We start from the raw sequence: 11,753 nt of genomic DNA, 5'->3' as shown, positions 1-11,753 counted from the left end.
GCAGCTCCTTGTCTGAAGAGCCTTGAAACATGGTGCCTTATCAAGCAAAAATGTGACTTCTTCAGCAGATAACTCATTTTTAGGATCTTTGAGGAAAGGAAATACTCCACCATTAAGCACAGTTTCTCTGAAGTATTCTCTATTTCATGACTGTCCGTTTTCTTTGATGATCCACATTAACTGTTTGGCTGTGAAACAGAGAAAAACTCCCAAACATTCAGGAAATTTCAAAGCTTGGTGATAGCGCACGTCATCACTGATATCATCCAACTTTGCAACCCAAATGATGTCATTTTTATGATTTGGCTTCCTGGCTGTGTAAATGAAGAATTCATCTGATGCGGCAACATGGAGGAAGTCAGCTTCATCCCAATTTTTAAGGAATGAACCACAAAACCATGCGCAGTCTTCTCTCTGTTGCTGAGTGATGTTGGGCTTGCTGATAACATGAAATGCTTGATACCAGATTTTTTCAACTCACGATATACAGCACTATAACTTCTCTCCTTTCCCCTTTTTATTTCTAGCTCAAATTCCAATTTACGTAAAGACTTTCTTGGTCTACCTACTGCCTCAGCTATGATGTCTTTTGACTCCTGAGAAAGGACTTCAGGTCTTCCAAGATTCTCACTCTTTTCGCGAATGACAGTCATATGGATTTTTGTTCCAGTTTCTTTTAACAAAGGATTCATCCCTTTTAATCCAGGAATGGGAAATGAAGGATGCGCCAGCATCCCTGGCATCTTTAAAGGTTATAGCCAGGATTCGGTCAGTCCATCTGATTTCCGCCGAGTCGGTAGCCATGGCTGCATTTAACTCCGTCACCCAGTCTGAAAATACAAGAAATGTAAAATGAAAAATATCTTAATAGAAACTTGAGATAATGTACTAGGAGATAGGAGGCTATAGCAGTAAACTTCATAACTTTCCATTTGTTCTGTGTTGGGGGAGCTCTAATTTCAAAACACACGGTATACGCACACACACACACACACACACACACACACACACACACACACACACACACACACATATATATATATATATATATATATATATATATATATATATATATATATATATATATATATATATATATATATATATATATATATATATAACTGAATCACGAAAGTTTGGAACGTGATAAATCCATAAATAAAGATATGCCACAACGTGGCTTATTCCTTTATATATATATATATATATATATATATATATATATATATATATATATATATATATATATATATATATATATATATTTGTACAAGTAAACGATATCTAGTTTCATTAAACCCTAATTCTAGCCCATTCTTCAATTTTTGTTTTAATTTACGTTTTGTTTACTACCTATTCTATTTTTCTTTAATACTCTACAGAAATATAAATGCAGAAACTAAAATGAGGTTGCTATTGTGAAACTCAAAACACGAAAATACGATAAGGTAAACCGAATAAAAAATATTCTCGGCATAACAGAATTGGGCAAACTAATAAAATAAATGTAAAAAATATTATAATTAGTAGTAGGTATGATTATACTCTTGTGTGTGTATACAGGCTTTGAAATGTAACGTTAAAATGCTGCCAATAAGTACAAACAAAAGAAAGCTGAAGTAGAGTTCAAGAAGGACTTGTGGCCATTGTAAAGGATGTCACATTCTAGCCATTTTTAAATTGCCTCAATAGTTACAGAAAAAATAATTAGTTTTTTTTTTTAGAAAACATTGTCTAATTACCTACAGAAAATGCCATTTAAAATTATATGTCAATTTTGAAATATTAGTTAAATGGACTTGAAAGCGTAAAAGTAAACCTTGCTTATCAGTGCCAACAGAGCTGGTTCATTACACATCTAATTATAAAAGCCTATCATATTACAAGAATACAAATAAATTATATATTATATTAATATATGTCTTTGAAATTTTATCTTTAATAAATTGTTGAAATATTATATATAAATTACGGCGCCTTTAATTTTCAAAGTAATCGAAAAGAACTTTTCCTTTAGTTCATTCAATTTCCTCCAGAGGTCTCCGCTTTCCTTCATCTTACGGCCGAAACAAACATCACCGGTGAGTGAAAATTTACTCTAATATCGTCCAACATCGTCAAGGTGAATAACAAAAACCGACACCTTGTGGTCAGAAAAGATCTAACGATAATTCAGTATTACATATGTGTGATATTTATTGACGTAAACCTTCATCATTTATATCTCAAGTCTTTAATAACTTTTGTTTACTTTTCATGGTGCCGTGAGGCCAACATTGGATGAAGTTGTTCAAGTCTCATATTTCGTTTTCTTTCTTAGATTCAAGATGGTGCGGTACGCCGCTCAGCCGGAAAATCCAACCAAGTCATGCAGGGCGAAGGGATCGAACCTGCGGTGCAGTTTCAAGGTCGGTGGAAATTAAATAGTGAAGTAAATCTGCTATGCTAGGTACGACCTTAATCGAGGTCTTAGGTTAAGTTAGATTTCATTAAATGGCTCTTAAGTAAACGAGTTTACTCTGCAGTAAGCAGGCTTAGGCTGGATCTTATACGATTAACTTTATCTAATTGTTTGTAATTCTAAGGCTGAACTTAACACACACCCACGGTAAATTACTGAAGTGCGATCAGTTCATTCTATTATAAATTGGTGAAACTACAATTAGGGTGAAAAACCGCATGGTACAGGGGTGGACCATGTACGATCAATGTGTACAACCCCCAAAAAAGTACATTATGACGCGTCCTGACACCGGAGATGGGCATCAGTCGCGTCTTGTTGGTGAGAAACGGAGCTAAAGACCTCTACTCTCCTTTCTAAGTAAGTAGGGGGAAAAACCAGCGACTACCAACTTATCACGGTGGACAGGTCTTATTCACTCTATATTTAAATGGTGAAACAAGAATACAATTACAACTCCAAGCATAGCATTCAAAAGATTGAAGTTTCGTCAAGCATAGCATTCAAAAGATTGAAGTTTCGTCAACATAATGTGATACCTATATGAAAGCCCAATATGAACTAAAATAAGCATGTGACGCTCTTCGTAAAATATGTTTTCAAGCCAGTTTTGAAATCCAATATGGCGGCTACCGTGTGGATGTACAGGTTTTGATCAGTGACGAAAATCATCTTTCCCAGCCTTCCCAGCACTCATTTGAACAACGTTAGTGTATGTATGTAACGTTTATTGATCTTACTCAAGATTGCAGTTGTAATCAGCACAATAAAACATTTTGTTGCCTATATTACTGAAAGTATGAAACTTTTGGAGCGCTTACACATTGCCGGGCCCTCCCGCCCGCCGACCGAAATCAGCGGAAGAACACCAAAACCAATATGGCGGCGATACCAAAACAATAATAAAGAAAGTAGTTCCGAAAGTTAAAGCGAAACGGTAAAGGGGGACCCCATTGGGAATCCGGGGTTTTTGGGTGGGGGAACTCAGATACGAGTTTTCGTTGACCACCGAAAACTTTATATAAACGGTAATGGGGGACCGTATTGGGAACCGGGTGTTTTTGGGTGGGGGGGACGCACAGATGGTGGTTGTGGGAGGGAAAAAACGTAAAATTTAACAGTAGGTTGACCCCTTACTCTGCAACCGCTCTGCGGGCAATGCTAGCCTACTACCGACCCAAATTGGGCCTGCAAACGTATTTGAAAATATTGACCCCTTACTCTGCAAATGCGATGTGGGTTATGGTAGCCTACTGCTTACCCAAATTTAGGACTACGTACTTACATATTTTAGGGGGAAACATCACGACAGGCCAACCCTCATCACGGTAGACGGGTCTTATTCACTCGATATTTAATTGGTGAAACATGAATACAATTGCAACTCTAAGCATACCATTTAAAAGACTGAAAGTTTCGTCAACATATTTGTGATATATGAAAGCCCATACGAACTAAAATAAGCATGTGACGTTTTTCGTAAAATATGTTTTCAAGGCAGTTTTGAAATCCAATGTGGCGGCTACCGTGTGGATGTACAGGTTCTGATCAGTGACGACAATCATCTTTCCCAGCCTTCCCAGCAATCATTTGAACAATGTTAGCGTATGTATGTAACGTTTATTGATCTTATTCAAGATTGCAGTTCTAATAAGCACAATAAAACAACATTTTGTTGCCTATATTACTGAAAGTATAAAACTTTATTACCGGGGTCATGGTATTAACTGAATTCATTCTTACCTTGTAATTGGTGGTCTTTATCCTTGCTGCCATCACAACTGAAACTCCACAGTGCTTATTTGATTGTTATTATACGCATTTTGGTCTCGATTCACTCCACATTGCACTTTAAACAAGTTGCTGTTCCTGGTTCCAACTCGGACAATACCACGGCTCTGGCTTACATCCGAAAACAGGGGGGCACTCACTCTTTCTCACTTTACGAGATTACAAGAGCTCTATTGACATGGACGGAGGAACGGGGCATAATACTCCGAACAAGATTTATAGGAGGAGTAAGAAATGTGAGAGCAGACAGGTTGAGCAGGAAGAACCAGGTCCTTCCAACAGAGTGGACACTCCACTTAGAAGTCTGCCCAGAACTCTGGTCCCTCTGGGGGAAACCGCAGATAGACCTGTTTGCGAGGATGGACAACTTCTGCTCATTGGAAGAAGATCCCAGAGCCATAGCGGTCGATGCTCTCCTCATGGATTGGTCAGGCATAGATGCTTACGCCTTTCCCCCATTCAAGTTGCTGGGGGAAGTGCTAAGGAAGTTTGTGGCATCGAAGGGAACAAAACTAACTCTCATTGCTCCCATTGGCCTGCCCGAAACTGGTTCACAGAGGTACTGGAATGGACGGTGGACTTTCCCAGATCTCTTCTCGAAAGGACAGATCTGCTCAAACAACCCCACTTCGAGAGGTTCCACAAAAACCTCCCCGCTCTCTCCCTGACTGCCTTTCGACTATCGAAAGACTGGTCAGAGCGAGAGGCTTTTCTAGGAAAGCTGCGAGCGTAATCGCTAGAGCCCGCAGGTCCTCTACCCTGCGGGTCTATCAATCGAAGTGGGAAGTCTTCCGTAGATGGTGTAGGTCGAAGAAGCTGTCCTCATCCAGTACCTCTGTGACCGACATCGCCGACTTTCTTCTCTTCTTAAGGGAAGAATCTAAGCTGGCTGTTTCCACTATAAAAGGATATAGGAGCATGCTGTCGTCTGTATTCAGGAACAGAGGTCTGAATATAGAAGAGAATAAGGATCTTCATGATCTCATTAGGTCCTTTGAGACTACCAAATTGAAATCTTCTCTCCCTCAGAGTTGGAACCTGGATGTAGTCCTCAAGTTCTTGACTTCAGACAGGTTCGAACCCCCAGATAAAAGCTCATTTAGAGATCTTACGAGAAAGTGCATATTCCTATTGGCCCTCGCAACTGCCAAGAGGGTCAGTGAATTGCATGCTTTGGATTCTCGGGTGGGATTTAAAGAAGATTCTGCGGTGCTTTCTTTTCAACATCTTTTCCTGGCGAAGAACGAGAACCCTTCTAAACCTTGGCCTAGAAGTTTCGAAGTCAAGGGACCCTCTCCTCTCATTGGTAGAGAGTTGGAAAGGTCTCTCTGCCCAGTCAGAGCGCTGAAGTTTTATCTTAAAAAGAAGACTCAACTTCAGAAGTGTCGCCAGTCTCTCTGGTGTGCAGTAAGAAACCCTAAGAGACCTATGTCAAAGAACGCACTGGCGTTCTTTGTCAAGAATGTAATAACAGCAGCTCACATGAAGTGCCAAGAGAACTCATTAAAGCTGCTTAGGGTTAAAGCTCATGAAGTTCGTGCAGTTGCAACTTTCTATCTTTTAGCAAGAATATGTCTATGAAGGACATTTTAGCAGCGACGTATTGGAGATGCAACTCAGTCTTTGCGTCCCATTACTTAAAGGATGTAAAAGTAACATACGAAAAATGTTTTTCTCTTGGGCCTTACGTATCAGCGGATACTGTGCTTGGAAAGGGAGCTGATACTTATCCTTAAATAATATTTGTTTTTGTTCTTTACTGATGTTTTTGTAACAAATTTGGTGTTGAGTTTTAGGGTTGTTTGAAAGGATGTTGGGGATGGCTCCTTTCAATCTTAGTACTAACCCCGGTGTTAGGATCAGGTGATCGGGATCAGTGTCGTGCTCCTTGATAATGCCATTAGGCAAGGTGTTTTGTCATGTAAGTGTATAGGACCCCGTTGACAAAGATCCTAAGGTTCTGTCAAGTAAGTGGATAAGACCCCATTGAACAGACCAACAAGAACTCTTAGCAGGAGGTCACTACCTCGCTGAGGCTCTTGAAGTGATGCAGGCTCCTAGGCAGTAGCCATGAAGTCTTGTGTTAAAACACAGGTAGGAACCAAGGTTTTTTATTTTTATTACCTACAACGTATGTTGTTTACCTGTCTATTCAGTAAATAGCTGTCTCTTACCCTCCGCCAAAGGTGCCAATCAGCTAAGTATATATCTGACAGGGAAGTTGAATGTATAAAAATGTTATTGTCATGGTACAATAAAGTTTTATACATATTTACCTGGCAGATATATACGATTAAATGGCCCACCCAGCCTCCCCTCAGGAGACAGGTGGAAGAGAAAATCTGAATTAGAAAACGGCAATGGTTCCTATTCCTGCCACCCAGCGGCAGGGCGGTAGATCACCTGACCTACCTGTAGCGTGTGCTGCGAAATTCGAATTTCTGTTGGGGACGACGGAGTCTATAGCTAAGTATATATCTGCCAGGTAAGTATGTATTGTATAAAACTATTGTATCATGACAATAACATATCAAAGGGTTATCCAGAGAACATCTGAAGCAACAAAAGTGTCAGATGACTATTCGTAGACTTATCAAGGAAGCAAGAGAGGCGGGAAATATAGTGGAATCTCCAGTGTTTCAAAAAAGAAAAGGGAAAGTGAGTGTGTGACTGACTTGGATGATTTTGATGAAAATGTTTCTAAGGGCATAATAGATCGATTAACTTATGAATTTATGTCTCAAGTCCAAACACCAGAGACAACATGCTTCAGCGTATCATAATTATAGAAAGAGATAGAAGGAATAGCTAAATAGAATCGGGAATGGGAAAAAAAAAAATGTTAACAAGAAGCATACCCTTTCTTTCCCTCAACTTCCAAGGTCTAAAGCGAATCCTTCTAAGAAGGATTATATCTGCGGGAAGCATTTAATGGGACTGACTTACCCGTAGATATGACAACTGCCTTTTCTACCTGGCCCCACCCTAGCAATCTTAGAAAAGGAAATGCAGTATAGATTCCTGACTCAATTATCAACAGTTTTGCTGTGATCAGTAGCTACAGTGTTTTGTGCCTAATTTTTTATCGTTGTCTATTCGTATGTGTTTGGCCTCCAAACTGGGTATAAGACTTGCACAAAACCGTGGAAACAGGGTAATGCAAAGCTCTGTAGGCAATTGCACTGACTAACTTTTCACTCAGTATTTAATTGGTGAAACAAAAATACAATTCAATATTTAAGCATACCATTCAAAAGATTGAAGTTCATAAAAAAAAAAAAAAAAAAAAAAAAAATGAGACATATGTAACCGCCATACGAACTAAAATAAGCATGTGAAGTCTTCATAAAATATGTTTTCAAGGCAGTTCTTCAATCCAATATGGGGTGTTATAGTCTCGCGGACACCAGGCAAACACTGGCGGACACGTCCTTCCCAGCGCACATTTGAATAATTATTTGTGTATCTATGTAACGTTTATTGCTTTTACTCAATATTTCATTTGTAATCAGCCCAATAAAACATTTTCTTGCCTATATTAGTGAAAGTATGAATGTCTTATTCTGGCGATCACGGTTTGACTTGAAATGCATTTTTTACCTTGTCATCAGTGGTTTTATCCTTACTGCCATCACAACTGAAACTCCACAGTGCTTATTTGATTGTAATTTTACATATTTTGTTCATAATTCACTCCAAATTCAACTTAAATATGTGAGTTTGTTCTCGGTGGGCACAATTTTTTACGTCTAGCAGCCAGAATCCACGAGTTGAGCTGATGATAGGTTAGTAAATTGTTTATGATAAAAGAAAAATGTACTTTTTTGCTAGCACTTTTCATTCAAGCCTATATTACTATTTTGACTTTTTAAAAAGAAATTTGTGATTGTATGGCTGAAGAAATAATTTGCTAATTATTTTTAATAATTGTACAGCTGAAACAAATGTAATCTTTAATGCATGCTAGGGATGCCAGTCATCGTAGCCAACGCAAGTATTATCCCAAGTTTGGAGGGTAAAGACTAAAAACAATTTGCAACACTGTAGTTTTATCACAGCAAAACAGATAACATTTTTGTCAGGAAGCTGGTTACTTTTACAACAAAGAATATTTTCAAATGAATTATCATGAATCCGTAATAAGTATACGCAATTCATAACCTTTATTGGTCTTTTAACTAATTATTTTAAAAATATCTACGGCACTGTTCTCCCTGGAGCCATTACATCTCGTTGTCTAATATTGTTTAGAATAAAATGTCCCAGAATCTATGGGTACAAGTGGTGTGCGGATTTAGGTAATAAAACCATTCTCACCTTGTATATTATAGGCATATCTCTGAATTAAGTTCCATTCGACAACTAAAAACAGTGATACATTAGTAAAACTAAATCAGTTGATTATTTTAAGAATGTAAACAAAACCAGAATGCAAATGGTAGATTGCCATGTTCATATCATAATACTATACAGGCAGTCCTTGGGTTACGAAGGGGGTTCTGTTCTTGAGACGAGTCGTAAGCCAAAACATCGTCAAAAATCTTAAGAACACCTTACTTTTAATGCTTTGGGTGCATTCAAAACTCTGTAAACTGCATTCTTATTGCATTTTTCATAAGAAAATCTTCAAATATTGATTATTTTGCATTTTTGGTGTCATATTTCTTTGGCAAGCTCAGCATTTTAGGCGTCGCAACCCTGGAAATAATTTCTGATGAATGTAATTAAAAAGCGCCTTAACGTCGTAACCCAAACCCATCGTAACCCGGTGACTGCTTGTAATATGGTAATGATACATGCAATATGATTATACATAGTAAAACAACAGTTTTATTAAATCATCATTATTCTCCACACACACACACACACACACACACACACACACACACACACACACACACACACACACACACACACACACACCCACTCTCTCTCTCTCTCTCTCTCTCTCTCTCTCTCTCTCTCTCTCTCTCTCTCTCTCTCTCTTTTGTGCTTCTGTGCCTTTTAATGATGAATTGAAATGTCTATGAAGAGTAAAGAATATGCATATATATTTAAGGTTGACCTTAGCCTGTCGTAGATGTTATAGTTGAATATAATTTCAGAATACCTGTGAAACTGCCAATGCCATCAAGAAAATGAGTTTGGCACGTGCAGTGCGATTCTTGAAGAATGTAATGAACAAGAAGGAGTGTGTCCCCTTCCGTGTTTTCAATGGTGGTGTGGGTAGATGTGCACAGGTAAGGTCCATGTTAAATTCTTTTATCTCTTTTAGTTATTGAGCCTTATCACACTAAACAGATGTGATAAACTTGGTAAACTGTAGATGCCAAATGTTTTAACGTGTAAAAGTCCGTTTGGTGTTGGATTTAGATTTTATTTTCAATAGGTCTTTTATTGGTATATAGTTTAACCAGACCTCTGATTCATAATTTATAAATAGTTGTGGAAAACTGTTATAACCTTACACAGGTTTTCATTCAGTAACTTGCTAATAATTTTAGTATAATTATTGGTATTAATACCTGCAGGCCAAGGCATGGAAAACCTCCCAGGGTAGATGGCCCAAAAAGAGTGCCCGTTTCCTCCTCGATCTGCTGAAGAATGCTGAAAGCAATGCACAGTACAAGGTAATATTGGTTTCTCCAGTGATATTTTCTATGTAGAAATATCCTGAAGTTTTTTTTTTTTTTTTTGGTTTTTTTTTTTTTTTTTTTTTTTAGAGAGTAAATTCTGCATCATATGTTCATGACTAAGGGTGGTTTGTAATAATTTTTTCTGTCGTCATTGCAAAGTGTATGATGACAATTTCAACAAGAATGAATGTAATGGAAACAAACTTAATTGAATATGAGTTTGCATATGAGTATGGAATTTGCATTAAGGAAACATTATTTTTCAGGGTCTTGAAGTAGATCACTTGGTTATTGAACACATTATGGTACAGCGTGCCCGCCAGATGCGTCGTCGCACGTATCGTGCTCACGGTCGCATCAACCCTTTCATGAGTTCTCCCTGCCACATTGAAGTCTTTCTGGCTGAAAAAGAACGTGTAGTTACCAAAGCTACTGATGAACCAGCAGCTAAGAAAAAAGCATCTAGTAAAAAGAATGCTCGCCAGAAAGCTATGGCTCCCAGAGAGTAATCCTGTGATTAAAATAAGAAAAAAATAAAGTGCTTTTAATATCCTTAAAAACCAGCTTTCAACTTACCTAACTGTTGTCAGTAATGACATAAACATTTAATTTTAGTTAATTTAGGAAGAGTTGCCCAGTTCTTTTCATTACCTTAGTGACATAAAACATGCAAACTTTTTACTGTACAAATTTTCTGCTTATGAATCACATTCTCACTGGATACAAGTCTTTAGTATTAATAAACATTACCTTAATATAATTCATCTAGCCCTAAATCCCAAAAAACCGCACCAAAATTTACCACATTGGCAACCCTGTTACCTCCTATTCTGTCCGCCAGTTGGCAACACTGTCGTTGACAGATACGAAAACCTTCCCTCAAATCAGTTGTTAACGGAGCGCCCGTGTTGTTTACATCACGGCCGCTCTTTATAAATTTCCTTAAACATTTTTGTGCCTTTAAAGCTTCATTATTTGTTAAATGAAACTTTATATGAATTCCACTCACGCATTACATCACGAAATAGTGAATTAACTTTGATTTCTGTTGTGGTTCTTATCTTAAATTACGAACTTTTGCGCGACCCGGAACTACTGACCTGTCCAATTCTACAATGGATTACCAAGAAATTACGATGCTTCCTTCTGCCAGCAACATCAGGAACTGCCCGGTTTGTGGGACAAGGATGAGTAGCAGGAGTATGAACCCCATGACATTTGTAGTTCTTGTCGTGGACAGGTTTGTGACTTGACTTCTCGTTGTGACGTATGTAAGCCCTGGTCTGACGAGGATATGACTGCTTATATGAAACGCCAAACAATCTTGCAGCGTAAAAGATCGGTTTAAGGAGAAAAAGAAATCGATTGCTAAAACTGTATCTAACGAATTTCTTTGACTTGGGCGCTCATGATTCTGGCTCTTCGGTTTCGGTATCGTACGACTCCGATTCCGATTAATTGATGCTTTGCCCCTTGTACAACCGGTAATTAGTGAAGTTAGTTCTGATGTAGATTCGAAGATTTTGGCAATGGAAACTACCTGGAAACAGAATTTTAAGAAATTACAGCTTAGTCTAGATAGAGATATTTCTGCTAAGTTTAACAATCTGTCAGAGAATTTTCAAGAAGCCTTTACTAGAATGTCTAACACACTTTTAGATTCATTTTCAGCTCCTCGTCAGGTACCTGTCGACAGCACCATGGGTAACGGTGCGACAGATACCCCGGCTTGTGAACCCCGTCGTGGCGAAGGCCTAGGGGGATCCGGTCCGGGCAGGTGCCTAACGAATCTTTACCCAACGTGTCCCTGTTAGTCCCGTAACAGTGCCAAAGGGCGCTTATTTAGGAGAAGGGGGGAGGGAGCT

The 11,753-nt window shown here is 38.4% G+C and overlaps 1 protein-coding gene across 2 annotated transcripts; it reads left to right on the top strand.

Annotated features, from left to right (window-relative positions):
* The first annotated feature begins 2,005 nt into the window (after nt 1-2,005).
* On the top strand, nt 2,006-10,426 carry LOC135202423 (large ribosomal subunit protein uL22-like). Of its 2 annotated transcripts, none has more exons than XM_064231817.1 (5): nt 2,006-2,122; nt 2,321-2,408; nt 9,358-9,492; nt 9,784-9,882; nt 10,155-10,426. In XM_064231817.1, the coding sequence occupies exons 2-5, from the start codon at nt 2,328-2,330 to the stop codon at nt 10,395-10,397; spliced, it is 558 nt and encodes a 185-aa protein (XP_064087887.1). In that variant the 5' UTR covers nt 2,006-2,122; nt 2,321-2,327; the 3' UTR covers nt 10,398-10,426. The 2 variants fall into 2 exon arrangements, with proteins under 2 accessions (XP_064087887.1, XP_064087886.1); XM_064231816.1 differs by having other exon boundaries at nt 2,012-2,081.
* Nucleotides 10,427-11,753: the final 1,327 nt, after the last annotated feature.

This window comes from Macrobrachium nipponense, chromosome 30, assembly GCF_015104395.2.
Source record: "Macrobrachium nipponense isolate FS-2020 chromosome 30, ASM1510439v2, whole genome shotgun sequence".
NCBI lineage: Eukaryota > Metazoa > Arthropoda > Malacostraca > Decapoda > Palaemonidae > Macrobrachium > Macrobrachium nipponense.
The sequence above is the reverse complement of the archived record's forward strand: the minus strand, read 5'-3'. Positions and strand labels throughout refer to the sequence as shown.